Raw genomic sequence first — 16157 nt, forward strand, 5'->3', positions numbered from 1 at the left:
GCATTAAAGGGGTTGTGCAGTGGCTTAATATTGATGACCTATCCCGAGGATTAATGTCAAAACAGCGGGGGTACAACTGCTGGCAACCTGGCCGCCCAGCTGCTTCTGTTCCAAAATGACCTGCGCATTATCTCCTTTGCAGCAGAGTTGCAGCGTAATTACAACAGTTCCATCCTATTCACTTGAAAGAGATGCAGCCGTTGGAATGGGAATACTATTGAGGCTTTTAGACCGAGAAAATCAGCCTGTGGATTAACTGGTAAGGTTCCTGCTTCCCGCACAGCAGGTTCTATGTTCAAGACCGAGCAGCAACAATCTGGGAAAAAAAACGGTAATAAAAGTTAAACGTACAAGAGTATCCTGAAGGTCCATCCTCCTTCAAGTTCTGGGCCTCTGTAGTAAAGAGCAGGTACTCTTCAGATCAGTCCCAGAATGGGTACCTCCAGTGAGCCCCATAGCAACCATGTGGGCTCCATTTACCCAATGGGACTGTTTATGTCAGTATATCTCATGGTAGAAACAGCAATACAGACTACACGATTCTGTGCAAAGATGTACAGTAACAATGGAACAGAAGCCTTTTAGCAACATATCTCTTTGTATTCCATTTGTAGTGATGGCTAACCTCCGGCACTCCAGCTGTGGAGAAACTACGACTCCCAGCATGTTTCACTCATTTCTATGGAGTTCTGAGAACAGCCAAGCAAGTGTATATCTCGTAGTTTTACCACAGCTGGAGTGCCGGAGGTTAGCCATCACAGCATTAGAGGTATAGATCAAGAGATCCTCTTGAAGTAAACTTTCACTGTAGGCACCAAACCTGATGTGAACAGATTCAGAACATGGTTAAGTATGCTTTGTAATACAAAGAGATGCCACAGAAAAAGTATACCATGCTGTCCACTTTTTTCTAGCAATGGAAGATATATGTAACCATATACTGTAGAACACCATTGCATATTCCGTTGCTATATGGCTGGTGTGAAAATCAACCCAAATGACAGGTAAGGAAGGACATTTTCCAGAGTATATGCCAAATGTAAGGCTGTAACAAAATGTTATTTAAGCCTAAAATCCCCTTTACATGGGATGACACAGCAGGCAATTATTGGGAACAAACTGTTCATTCCCAATAATTGCCTGCTCATCAGAGAAGGTGAGAACTGCCTTTACATGCAGAAACCACCCTCCCTGTATGAGGATGAGGGATCGCTACTGTTGCTCGTCCCCATAGAGAATCATTGTTTCGGGGCAGCTGATCGCTGTTCCCACAGCACAATCTGCCACCCAGAAACGATGGTGTCTGAACTAGTGATGCCTTCACCCAATGAATAAACGCTTGCTCATTCATCTGGTAAATGGCGGCACCTTTACTCAGGACAGTTATCAGGAACAAGTGTTCCTAGGAATGTTCCTTCCTGATCATTCCCCCGATTGTCAGCCCATGTGAAAAGCATTAAAGGGGTATTCACAGCATAGGGGATAACTATCAGATCGGTGGCTGTCCTACCAACGGGGTTCCCCACGATCACGCCTGCAGCTCCCCTGAAATGAAAAGAGAGGCCATTCGCACATGGAAGCAGCCTGTTCATTCATTTCTATGGGAGTTCCGGAGATAGCCGAGTACAGCGCTCTTGTGGATAGGGGATAACTTTAATCAACCAGAATACCCCTTTAAGCTTGCCTTTCTTTAGCATTCTGGTGTCTCAGATTTTTTTTAAAAATCTACCTTTAGGGTAATTATTTGTACACAGCTCAAGGAATGTGATTATATATGTAGTACCTGCTCACACTTCTAGGATATCTAAAAGTTTTGTTCATATGGAAATATGCCATGAAGACATGACAATAAACTTCATCAGGACAGTTATCTGGAGACACCATTTATTACGACATCTGACACGCCATATACCTATTCTATGTAAAGGCAAAGCAAACAGTAGACCGGTCTTTGCTTGAAAGACCAATATACCTACAAAAGGTAGGATGGAGACAAAAGACAGAACTATTGGGTACCATGAGAGAACAGAGGAAAGGACTGCAGATTCAGCCTTGGTTCGCATCATTTGTGTACAAACCCAAAAATAAATGTAATGTATCAATTAAATATAATAATCAAATAAAGAAATCAGACTGCTAATGGAAAAGATTGCTAAAGATGAATGCCTGTATTGGCAAGACTGACGACGTTCACCAATGTGCCACACAGGCAAAAATATACACAATTCCCACTCCATTAAATGCATGTAATTGCGCTCAAATGAATGCATAACGTTTAATTATACTCTAAAAAGGCCTATAGAATACTCAAAATCCCAACTGGATACTTTCCCTAGTCAGGAGTACACTGTAGTATGATTTATTACATTCAGTAGTAATCCGGAATAACAGGTCTCCGTTGGTTACGCTGTGATATATTGTGCGGCGTCTGCAGGCAGCAGAACAGGCCACATTGATTCTGTAATATGATACAAAGTTCCTCCCTGCCATGTTTGGGTATATTTCAGGGGGTTTTGGGCAATGCCCCAGACATACGCTTTTAAGGGGTTTTCCAGTTTGCATCAACATCCCTTAAAATAATCATTTATGAAGATGGCTGTAATTCTGTAATGTATTCTTTCATCTTTTTTGCCTCTTCCATTCTGGGTTGTGGCCATATTGGGGAATATGTACCTGACGTTAGCAACCACAGGAGCATATCTGTGAAAAACCATAGTAATCCCGGCAAACCTCATTTAAGTGGCCATAAACATTATAATAATGTTGGCTGCATCTGCTGGTCTTGGCAGGACTATCTGACCATCTAATGTGTATTGAGGGTGTCCTGACCTTAGACATCTACTGTAGCACGCTGCACTACGTTTGCCCTAATGATGCTTCTAAACAGTGGTTAGCCATTACTGTGACTTCCAGAGTTGTCCATCAACCTTGCTTCATGGGGAGCACTACGCATGTAGAGGGAAAGAAGGATCAGGCATGTTGGTATGACCACCATTAGATACAGATGGAGCTGAGCTAAACTTGATGGTTAACGCATTAAGTAAACAATGTCAAGAAAATGTTTTTTGGCCTTTTCAATGGATTTAATTTCAATGGCTTTTGTCACGAGACAACATTGTGACACGTGTTATCCAAGTCAATTTTAGCTTGGCTACCTCTGTAGCTGTTGGCTGACAGACATTACTCCAGAGTTCCCCCTCCAAACACATGAACATGCATGTGCGCTCAAGAACAGGAAGTTCTGGCAGAGGCTAATATCTCATGGAAATAAAGGATTGAGCATGTTGAAACAAATCATGCCCGATCCTTCTTTCTCTGGACATCAGTAGAGAATGTGGACATCCCCATAAGCATTAGATGGATGTCGATACTGCTTAAAACAGCAGGTTTGGTTGACATTCATGATACTAAATAAGAGCGGAATATGGCGGCACTGCTACGACATCAGGTAAACAAATTCAGCCCCGTCTTCTGGCTCAGCGCCAACTAATGCAGTCACTAAATCTTCGTGTGTGGTGCTCAGCATTAAGAGAGGAAGCAGAATCGGATACAACAATGTAGAGAAGATAACAAAGTGAACATGCAGCACTCACCGAAGTAGCAAAATTGTATCTCTTTATTCTTCCTTTATTCAGGACGATAGTGAGTGGGGTCTGGGGCGTAGCCGCCGATTATCTGCAAGAGCTTGCCCGCCCCAGACCCCACTCACTATCGTCCTGAATGAAGGAAGAATAAAGAGATACAATTTTGCTACTTCGGTGAGTGCCGCATGTTCACTTTGTTATCTTCTCTACATTGTTGCATTGGTTGACATTCATGACAAATATGCGTAATGCGCTTTTCTCACAGAGACAGTTGTGTAAGTGGAGCGACTCCCTGGGAAGTCAGTGGCCACCATTTGTGTTGGGTGAAGCGAAGTTCACAAAGTGGACTTCGATCAGAATTTCAGGGAAAAATTTGATTCGCCATGGAGTCGAATTTCCTCGTGCTTCGTGGTAACGAATCAATTTTTTCCTGAAATGGTGGTTAAAAAAAGAAATGTCATACTCACCTCATCCATTTGTGAGCAAAGAGTCCACCGCAGCCATCTTTAAGATCCCGCACAAAATCTTGTGCGCTGTGATGTAGGACGTCGCCACACACTGCGCGATTTCATGCTGGACCTTCAATCAAGATGGCCACCGTGGACTCTTCATGATCAAATGGATGAGGTGAGTATTTTATTATATATTTTTTTTTTAACAGATTAACCCCTGACAGCCCTCAATGGTCATCTCAGATGACGCGAACAGCGATGAACGAGGCATCTGAGGGGTGCAATGACGATTACTCATCATTCACAAAGAAATGTGCTTCGTGACAAAATAATTTGTCAGAAAGCTAATTTCTTGGTGAAATTCGGCAAAGCAGCCGATTGAAATTTTTGAGACCTTCGCTCATCTCTAGTCGCTCAATCCCAATACACAGCCCAAACATATGCTAAAATGACACTCAAGCACCGTCTGTGGACACAACAGATGCACATGCTAGGATAATTTTACGACATATAGGCCAAAGGCGATACCGTAAAACTATTTAAACTGGTTTTAGTTACTCAAATCTATTGTCTAGACATATAACAATAATAATCATACAATCTACTAAGTGATCCCATAGCAAAATGAAGCAATGTAAATCAGACGTAGTAATACACACTCTGCAATATCAATACATTGAGAGTATATTTTTATTCTTCTTCGTTTTTACAGTGATAATTACACTATATATCTCCGGTTCTATAGTTTGTCATCACGTCCTTCAGTCTTAAATTGATATTTCCTAATGTAGGCTCCATTATTTTGTGACGGCATCTAGCCTAAGGAAGACATAGATAAGCTGGAAACACATAAAGCACTGATCTACACATAACTCATGCTACACAAAAGAAGATATTTAGTAGCGTGCGCCACATAAAGGACTGACTAGACAATGTCGCTGCGGTGAACGCGTTTAATCAACTTGTAATACACAGGAATTAAAGAAAAAAATCTGGTCATGGTCATGAACTGAGCCGCTCTAATTAAAATGTTCCAGCAGACGTTGCGTGATTAGCAAGTGTGAAATAAACTAAATAATAATTGGTCCTAGGTCCATCCAGAAGTATCACATCTAACCAGTTCTTAATTTGTACAAATAAATCACATCTAGTAGTGAATTGACTGCAGGGGAAAGCCAGTCTCCAGACAGCAATGCCGGAATAAATGAAGGATGGAGCCAAGGTAACCAAGTACATGTAATTAAAATTCATATTTTACCAAAGTGTCACATAGCACAAAGGAGGGCCAGATTACAGTCTCATTGGACCTGCTCCAGTAAATTCACACACAGACACACGGGCATCCAAGCCGGGGTATGTGCCAGAGCCGTGCATCTCACGATGAGCCCTGAGATTGATTTCGTAGTGTGTGGTGATGTATAACTGTCTCCTGGAACACATGCTCCCTGTCTGCCCTCCGGGATCTACATGCAAATTAGACGGATCGGCTAATCAGATTATTCAGGGTAGCACTGAGCTGCCTTTGTCAAGGGACCAGCTCTTTCCATTGGATATATGTGCACATCCATTTAATTTGATTTACATTGCTAAGACTGGCTGTGGGCTGAACAGGCTATTGTCTGAAAATCCCATTTGTGTTCTCAATTCATTGAAAATATAGGCATCAACCTACTCCAAAGAGCCACATATCTCTCATCATAGGCAACAAGTACACAAAGCTATTGGCCAGCCTGACATACTGCGAGTGCATGTCGCTACTGATAGGACTCACATTTACATGCAACACCTCTATCTATCTATCTATCTATCTATCTATCTATCTATCTATCTACGGTATCTATTTATCTATCTATCTATCTCATATCTATCTATCTATTTATTTATCTATCTATTTATCTCATATCTATCTATCTATTTATCTCATATCTATCTATCTATTATCTATTTATCCTCTACTGTATCTATCTGTCCCATATTGATCGATCTAATATCTAATTATCTGTTTGTCTATTTCATATCTATCTATGTCTCTGTCTGCCTAGCTATCATATATATATATAATATCATATCTATTTATCATCTATCTAAAAAAAAAAAACAACAACAAAAAAACATTGGCAGCGCTGCCAAGAATATAAAAAAAAAATATAAGACTTTTACTCACTAACAGCTATTGTATGGGTGAATACAAGATATTTTTTTGTTCATGTATATTCTTGGGAGTGCTGCAAATATTATTATTTTTTAATTGAGTGGATATTGGAAACATATCTAACATTTGATGATGATGCTTTTTCTTCTATCTATCTGTCTGTCTGTCTCATATCTATCTATTATCTATCTTCTATTATCTATCAATCTATCCATCTATTTATCTATCTCATATCTATCTATCTATCTATCTATCTATCTATCTATCTCATATCTATCTATCTATCTATCTATCTATCTATCTATCTCATATCTATCTATCTATTATCTATCTATGTATCTATCTATCTATCTCTCCCAATGTATTTATCTATCTATCTATCTACCTCATATCTATCTATCCATCCATGTATCTATCTATCTATCTATCTATCTATCTCTACACATACAGGTGAAACTCAAAAAATTTGAATATCGTTCAAAGTTTATTTATTTCAGTAATGCAACTTAAAAGGTGAAACTAACATATGAGATAGACTCATTACATGCAGAGCGAGATATTTCTAACCTTTATTTGTTATAATTTGGATGATTATGGCTTATAGCTTATGAAACCCCAAAGTCACAATCTCAGGTACCCTTTGCTCAGGGGATATGGATTAATTAGCTGACTAGAGTGTGACACTTTGAGCCTAGAATGTTGAACCTTTTCACAAAATTCTAATTTTAAGCTGCATTAATGCAATTCCTTTTAATTTGCATTACTGAAATAAATGGACTTTTGCACGATATTCTAATTTTCAGAGTTTCACCTGTAGTACATCAGCTCTATATTTTCAATACTTGTGATGAGGCAACCAAAAATTCTGCATATCAATGTATAAGAGAATATATAAAAACCACTATAATATAATGAGACATAAAGAATCACCTTGATTACCGCGTCTAGGAAACGCGCCTTTACTTCCTAAATAGACGTTACGTTATATAACATTTTGAAGTTGATAAAATAATGAAACATGAAATACTGAAAATACCCCCAAAATAAATCAGGGATGTGTATACAATAGCAATAACACAGAGCATACAATAGAAAGATTATGGCAAAGGTAAGGCGTCCACTTATTGGTAAAGTCTTCAGATGGCAGCGTACATTAGTGCCACAATGCTGGAAGGTGCCACCCAGGTTACAATCCAGCCACTTTGGGGATTTGTTTGCTTTCAATACATAAAGCAATGTTTTCTCTCAAGCATCCGTCAGGTGAATGAACATTTTCTTGAATGCTAATGTGCTGGAAACACATTTATGTTGTCTGTAAAGATGAAATACACGAGGTTTGCACTTTAGTAAAATCTTCTATGAGGATCTAAACCGTATAATGATCTTTTGTGATACATGGGTCATTTAAAAACAATCTTATACATCGAGCGCGAACAGCATCCGATATGTCACGGCGGCATATTCCGAACTAAATGCTGAAATGGAAGGTTCTAAATTAAGGTACTTTCACACTTGCAGCAGAGGATTCCGTCAGGCAGTTCAGTCGCCGGAACTGCCTGCCAGATCCGGCAATCCTAACGCATCCGGATCCGTCTGACAAATGCATTGAAATACCAGATCCGTCTCTCCGGTGTCATCCGGAAAAACGGATCCGGAATTTATTTATTTCTGCATTTTTAAAGGTCTGTGCATGCGCAGACCGGAAAACCGGATCCGTTTTGCCGGAACACTTGATGCCTGATCCGGCACTAATACCGGCATTCCGGCAAGTGTTCAGTATTTTTGGCCGGAGATAAAACTGCAGCATGCTGCGGTATTTTCTCCGGCCAAAAAACTTAAGAGGGACTGAACTGATGCATCCTGAACGGATTACTCTCTATTCAGAATGCATTAGGATAAAACTGATCAGTTCTTTTCCGGTATAGAGCCCCTAGGACGGAACTCAGTGCCGGAAAAGAAAAACGCTAGTGTGAAAGTACCCTTGTGTGTGGGCAGAGGTTGGCATGTACATGAAGAATTCCCAGAAATGCATCCATTCACTATTATTGAGAAACCTGTGGACATCACTGGTGGTACCAGCTCTGTATTCATTTTTAGGTCTGCAGGGGACGCCCATATGCACAATGTTATCCTGTATTTATCAGTATAGCACATTTCACAGCCACATTCATCTCCAATATAATCGCATCCTACAGTTACAAACCCCCTTTAAGAAATCCATTTCTCGCAACAGTTACATATATACAGGGTCCAAGATCATTAGAGATTTGACACATAACAGCAGATGACACACCAGCTTAAATCGAAAAGAATATGTGCCAAGCGCCACCTGTTCCCAGAATCTGCAAACTGTTCTACTGTGAAACAAGTGACCGTGTTTCTGAATATTAGTATTCACTTTCTTGTTGGAGACGTGCAAGGAAATTAGGACAATTTACCAAGCTTGTCATGAACCGAAAAAAATATATATAAATGATGGGAGTATTTAGCTGTATATTAAAATTAATTAGGAAAAATACATATAAATATAACTATACACATATAAAAAATTCACACATGATGGATATACAGACAGACGTGACTCGTGAACAAAAATATTTATAACCATACTTTTTTTTACAATTTTATACAGGAATAGTTGGGAATACCAAACTGATATATATATATATAGCAAACAAATAGATGAAGTAGCAGCACACCACAAAATGCACTAAGACTGAGTAAACATAATATATATATAGAGAGAGAGAGAGATGCACATAATATATTCTAAGTATTATTTGTGTCTATATAATAATATAAATATATATATATACTATATATATATATATATACTAAACACATATAATACATAGAATATATATATATGTATACATATATATATTAGAAAAAAACAGGCAGCACTCCAAGAAATACAAAAAATAAAACCTTTTATTCACCCATGTGGTACAGCGACGTTTCAGCTCAACAATAGAGCCTTTCTCAAGCATTTTTTCTCTTTATATATATATAATGTATTTTTATTTTTTGGAAAGATAAACGTAAATGTTTTTCCCCCAGATTCACGTATTAAAAATGGACCTGTATATAGATTTATTTAAATCTCCAGGAAACAGGGAGTTCTTTTTCGCCTCCTTTATTACAATCCCAATGAGTATCATGGCACGGGCTATGCTATAAAGCAGCCCTTCTTCTGGCTGGATGCAGTGACATAAACTCCCTCTGGAATATAGTAAACACTTTTCACAACAGTGAATGAAAATTTAATGTGCTCCTGACATCCGAGTTGGTGAATAGCACTCAGACATCTAAGGACGCTCCTGAGACTTTATAGACTACAAATTACCAACGTATACGCGTAGAGCGTAAAGCATCCTAAAAATGAATCCTCTCACTTTGGAAAAGTGACTTCATGCGAAATATATAGAGATGGCCCAATGAGCCTTGGTGCTCATTTCAATTGCGGTTTCTCTCCAATTGCCAGGAAATGCGCTAACATGAAGCTCATGTAAAAAAAATGTCTATTTTATTATTTTCGCCTAATATAAAATCAGCCGTAATGAATGGGGCGCCGTCCTGGATTTTTTAACATTGAAACGTTCTCTGCTTCCCAGTCAAGTACTGTATGTGCTATGTGCTGCCAATTATTCTTGGTCGGATACATAATGGAATAAATCCTGGGAACAGGATCCATTTATAACAGCACACAGCAGCGCTAATTGGACAAATGTACTACTGGCAAGCGGGGAAAACTCCCTTCCATTCTGTACTGCCCTCGCCTAAGAGCCAAGACACACAATAGTAGCAGGAGAAGATCACATCAAGACTTGGGCTTTGTTTGGTTGAGTGCTTTTCCTGAACAGGTCCTATTCTCTGTCTCTGTCATGCAGGGAGCAGCCCCTGTAATTAGCCGACTGGAATCATCTTCCTGAATACTGGAAATGGATATTTTAATTCCTAGATTTTTTGGGGGGGCAGATCAAATAGCTATTTAAGATCACTCCATTTCTAAAGTGTTGTGCATCATGAAAGTAACCTAAGCATCCGTCATCCCTCCCCACAGTCCTGGAGTGGAGCTGGGGGCACAGATGACATCTCAGCCTTGCTCACATGTCTTCTAGACACATGCTTGATGGATGACTAAAGGCAGCAGAGATTCATGGGTCTTTTTTTTTCCCCAGGAACTGTCACAACAAGCGTGCTTGATGGGTCCCTGGGTTTGGTAGTATATTCAATAAGGAAGGCAACACATGGAGAAAGCAGGAGAACTTTAATCAAGCTTATTCCAGATCCATGACCTTCTCTGAGGAGGAGATACCATGAAACTTTATTCCCAGCTCAGCTGAATTGCCAGTTATATTTAGAGATGGGACCTGGCTTGTGCTCCCTTGCAGATTCCCAGGGATTATGAAAAAGTAAAGCCCTATCACAAGCTGATCTAATGACTAGCAGAAAAGACAGAAGTGCCCCAGGATGAAGAAACATGGAGCACCTTCTGGACAGGTCACCTGGCACCTTCTCAACCCCAGGATGAAGAAGCATGAAGCACCTTCTGGACAGGTCACCTAGCACATTCTCAGCCCCAGAATGAGGAAGCATGGAGCACCTTCTGGACAGGTCACCTAGCACCTTCTCAGCCCCAGGATGAAGAAGCATGGAGCACCTTCTGGACAGGTCACCTAGCACATTCTCAGCCCCAGAATGAGGAAGCGTGGAGCACCTTCTGGACAGGTCACCTAGCACCTTCTCAGCCCCAGGATGAGGAAGCATGGAGCACCTTCTGGACAGGTCACCTAGCACCTTCTCAGCCCCAGGATGAAGAAGCATGGAGCACCTTCTGGACAGGTCATCTAGCACCTTCTCAGCCCCGGGATGAAGAAGCATGGACCACCTTGGTCACCTAGCACTTTCTCAGACATGAAAGCAGGGTTACTTACGTGGCAGCAGATGGAAAGTATTCTTCAGAGGAAGGACAGATCAGCAAGGATTGGAAAAGTGTCAGGACAAGGACTAGAAACCAGGAAGCAGCCATCTTCACAATCTAACAGGCAGATCTGCTATCCAGAATCACAGGCAGGGATGGGGTGGAAGGGAAGAAGAGAAGAATAAACTCCCGGCAGTCAGATCTGAGCAGCTGCCATCAGGACTACTTTAGGAAGAGGTCTCGGCTCCCGGTCTCCCTCTCTCCGCTTGCTTTTCTGCTTTATTCCCCCGATGGCAGAGAAGAGGAGGGAGGATGAGGAGGGTAAGTTGCAGGGAGGAGTGAGGGGAGGCTCCTGCACTGATCACACGCTGCTGGAAAGTTAAGTGCACTGTCTGGGGCTCAATCACGGCTGACAGCCGCCACGCCCTGTCCAGGGACCACAAGGTGCAACTTCTGCCAGTCCCTCAGCGAGCCTCCCAGCCTGGCCGCCCTCAGCCGCTGCCCCTTCATTACCGTAATTACTGCTATTGTTTCCATTACCACCATGTCTGGCGTTAGCGGGCACTTCTTATCTGCCGGGCGCATCTACGTGACGGGAGGCCAGCGGCCTCAGAGGCGCCCCCGTGAGGCAGGCTTCAGCTTCTTCAACCTCATTATTTTACCTAATATAGCGTATTTTCTGCAGTGACAGCCCAATCATGCTGGGCTTTGTAGTGCCACACTATTTACTTATTGTCTGTTTAATAGAAGAGACTTACCTGCCAGTAGCCTGTTTAGATGTGCATGCTGGGACTTGTGGTACTGCAATATTTAAAGTTTTTTTCCCCGAGACTTTACAACTAATGACTAGGAATGAGAAAACCCGAACTGGACTTTGTCACTGAAGTTCGGGTTCGGTGTTCGGGTGATTTGATTATTTTCCGTTATAACATAATTATAGCGGAGAATAATAGCATTCTTAAGACAGAATGCAAAAGAATATGGCAATTTAGGGGTAAAAAAACAACTCGCCTCATCCACTGGATCGCGGTGCCGCAGTGTCTTCTATCTTCTTTCAGCAGGACCGGAAAAAGGTCCCGCGATGACGTCACCACGTGGTGATGAGGTGAGTTCTTGTTTTTTTAACCCCTGAATGGCCATATTCTTTTGCATTCTGTCTTAAGAATGCTATTGTTTTCCTCTATAACCATGGAAAATAATAAAGTGAGGCTCGGATCCCCATTGACTTCAATGGGGGTCAAGTTCGGGTCCCGAACCCAAACTTTGACCTGAAGTTCAGCCGAATGGGGCGAACCCCGAACTTCAACGGATTTGCTTATCCCTACTAATGACCTATCCTCTGATCGGTGGGGGTTTGACACCCAGGATCCCTGCCGTTTAGCTGATCGAGAAGGCACTGCAGCATTCTCACAGTTTTCCCTAGGCCAGGAGCAGTTCAGCCCCATAGAAGTCACTCCCAAGACATACTGATAGGGACCTTAGACTGTGAGCCCCATTGGGGACAGTGTGATGCTAATGTCTGTAAAGCGCTGCGGTATATAGTAGCGCTATATAAGTGCGTAAAATAAATAAATAGAAGTGAATGGGGCTGAGAGCGATACCAAGCACAGGAGCGCCGGTGCCTTCGCAAACAGCTGATTAGCAGGGCTCCCGGGTGTCGGACCCCCACTGATCAGATACTGAGGATAAGGGCTCATGCACACAAGCGTATTTTCTTTCCGTGTCCAATTTTTTTGCGGTCCATATGCATAACCATTCATTTCAATGGGTCTGCAAAAAAACTGAAGTTACTCCGCGTGCATTCCGTTTCCTAATTTTGCAACACAATAGAACATGTCCTATTATTGTCCACATTACAGACAAGGATAGGACTGTTCTATCAGGGGCCAGCTGTTCCGTTCCGCATAATACGGAATGCACACGGACGCTATCCGTATTTTATGCGGACCTCAAGTTACATACAGTCGTGTGCATGAGCTCTAAGTCATCAGTCTGGGATTTGTTGTACTACAGCATACATCAGTGGACATTTTTTTTCTGAATGTGCATGCTGGGACTTGTGGTGCCGTATATATGACTTAGGCTACTTTCACACCAACGTTTTAGCTGGATCTGTCATGGATCACCAAAAACGCTTCCGTTACTGATAATACAACAGTCGGCATCAGTTATGAACGGATCCGGTTGTATTATCTTTAACATTGCCAAGATGGATCCGTCATGAACACCATAGGAAGTCAATGGAGGACGGATCCGTTTTCTATTGTGTCAGAGAAAAGGATCCGTCCCCAGTGACTTACATTGTGTGTCAGGACGTCTTGCTCCTCACCACATCGCGGACAGAAAAATGCTGTTTGCAGCGTTATTTTGTCCACGATCGGAGCGCAACTAAACGGTTTGTATCGTTCAGTTCAGTTTTGTCCCAATTGACAATGAATGGGGACGAAATTAAAGCGTTTTCCCCCGCTATTGAGATCCTATGACGGATCTCAATAGCGGAAAGGGAAAGCGCAAGTGTGAAAGTAGCCTTAGGGTGTCTGCACACGGTGCAGATATGTGTGCAGAAAACCTGTACCAAAAATGCACATAAATCCACACTATTTATCACAGTTTTGGTTCGTTTTTATGCAGCTTTTGGAATGTTTTCTTTTTATTTTTTGATCATGTAAGCAACCCCATTAAAGTCTATGGGAAAAAACACTATACAGAAGGTACAGAATCGCACAAACAATTGACATGTTGCAGATTTTAAAGTTCGCACCACAGGTCAATTTCTACACCCAAGAAAACAATTTGTCAAATCACATTCACTTTGCTGGTACTGTATTAGGGTCCATTCACACATCCGCAAAATGGGTCCGCATCCGTTCCGCAATTTTGCGGAACGGGTGCAGACCCATTCATTTTCAATGGGGTCGGAATGTGCTGTCCGCATCCGCATTTACGGATCCGCACTTCCGCATCTGTGCTTCCGTTTCCGGAAAAAAATAGAACGTGTCCTATTCTTGTCCGCAATTGCAGACAAGATAAGGCATTTACTATTATAGTGCCGGCGATGTGCGGTCCGCAAATTGTGGAATGCACATTGCCAGTGTCCGTGTTTCGCAGATCCGCAATTTCCGGATCCGCAGAACACTTACGGACGTGTGAATGGACCCTTACGCTGCAGTTTTTCCACATTAAATCCTCGTAAAAAATGTGTGGAATCCGCAGCCACCCTTAATTTAGAATATCAGTTATTTTACTATTTATTATTCATTTATCACCTTAGCTAAAAGAATAAATCCATAGTATTTTGCAAAGTGCATGCTTGGAGTTGTAGTGCTACACACGTGTCAATTTCAAATAGAAAATACAGATGCTAGAATATGTAACACTATTTATCTTTAACCCTTAAGGACCCGCACTGTACATGTACAGCGCAACTGGACGTGACTTAAGGACCAGCGCCGTGCAAGGTCCGCCAGGTGCTGGGAGAGGATCGCGGGGAAATCGGGGCACCATAGCTGCTCTTAGCGGCAGGCAGCAATGCCGGGTATGGGCAGCATGGTGCAGCACCGGCCTCCTGCAGCTCCAAGCGTTGCGATTGGCCGGTCAATGAAGACTGGCACATCGAAGCACCGGAAGCTGAAAAAAGCTGCAGGTCGGGTCGGGAAAGGGAGGGGGGTCAGGGGGAGGTGAGGCAGGGGACACCGGTGTTTGGCGTCCCCTGCCAACGCTGCGATTGGCTGGAACAACGCTCCAGCCAATGGCAGCACTATTGCTGCACAGGAAAGGGCTGAACCTCCCTGCATGCAGCCATTCTAGATGGTGACTGCGTGCAGAGAGGTTCTGTGCTTTTCTGTGCTGCTGTTGGCTTGCTGGGACTTGTGGTGCACCACCACTGCGATTTAACACTTTCCTGCTGGAAGAAGAACATCTGGAATTGCTGCACTAATTTTTTTTTTCATTTGCAGCTGTTCCAGATCCCTAAACCAACCTCCGCCCCTTTCCCTCCCCCCCCCCCCCCCCCCCTTTTTTTTAAGGACGCCATTTGGTCCATGCGCTTTTTTTGGTCATTTTAGTGTTTTTTTTACAATTTTCCAGCTCTGCACCCCTTTTTCTGCGTGCGATCTGTGACCGCCAAGTGCTGTTTAGTGCATACCGGCCTGATCAGCACCTGGGGATTTTTCTTTCCGTTTTTTTTTTTTTTTTTTTTTACATCTGTTGATTTTTTTGCCAATATTTCCTTTTTTTTGGTTCAAAAAGAAGAAATTGTAGTTAGGGCTTTATACAAATATATATAGAGTTACATATTTCTATATGTACAGTCAGGTCCATAAATATTGGGACATCGACACAATTTTAACATGTTTGGCTCTATACACCATCACAATGGATTTGAAATGAAACAAACAAGATGTGCTTTAACTTCAGACTGTCAGCTATAATTTGAGGGTATTTACATCAAAATCAGGTGAACGGTGCAGGAATTACAACAGTTTGCATATATGCCTCCCACTTGTTAAGGAACCAAAAGTAATGGGACAATTGGCTTCTCAGCTGTTCCATGGCCAGGTGTGTGTTATTTCCTCATTATCCCAATTACAATGAGCAGATAAAAGGTCCAGAGTTCATTTCAAGTGTGCTATTTGCATTTGGAATCTGTTGCTGTCAACTCTCAAGCTGAGATCCAAAGAGCTGTCACTATCAGTGAAGCAAGCCATCATTAGGCTGAAAAAACAAACCCAACCCATCAGAGAGATAGCAAAAACATTAGGGGTGGCCAAAACAACTGTTTGGAACATTCTTAAAAAGAAGGAACGCATCGGTGAGCTCAGCAACACCAAAAGACCCGGAAGACCACGGAAAACAACTGTGGTGGATGACCAAAGAATTCTTTCCCTGGTGAACAAAACACCATTCACAACAGTTGTCCAGATCAAGAACACTCTCCAGGAGGTAGGTGTATGTGTGTCAAAGTCAACAATCAAGAGAAGACATCACCAGAGTGAATACAGAGGGTTCACCACAAGATGTAAACCATTAGTGAGCCTCAAAAACAG

The 16157-nt window shown here is 42.0% G+C and overlaps 1 protein-coding gene across 1 annotated transcript in view; it reads right to left on the bottom strand.

Annotated features, from left to right (window-relative positions):
- The window catches only part of CACNA2D1 (calcium voltage-gated channel auxiliary subunit alpha2delta 1), a 1018968-nt gene extending 1007173 nt beyond the window's left edge, over positions 1–11795 (bottom strand). Inside the window, 1 exon segment of the mRNA XM_040413129.1 lies at positions 11126–11795. Within this exon segment, the coding sequence (XP_040269063.1) occupies positions 11126–11220 (95 nt within the window). The 5' untranslated portion in view covers positions 11221–11795.
- Positions 11796–16157: the final 4362 nt, after the last annotated feature.

Source organism: Bufo bufo, chromosome 1 (assembly GCF_905171765.1).
Source record: "Bufo bufo chromosome 1, aBufBuf1.1, whole genome shotgun sequence".
Classification (NCBI taxonomy): Eukaryota; Metazoa; Chordata; class Amphibia; order Anura; family Bufonidae; genus Bufo; species Bufo bufo.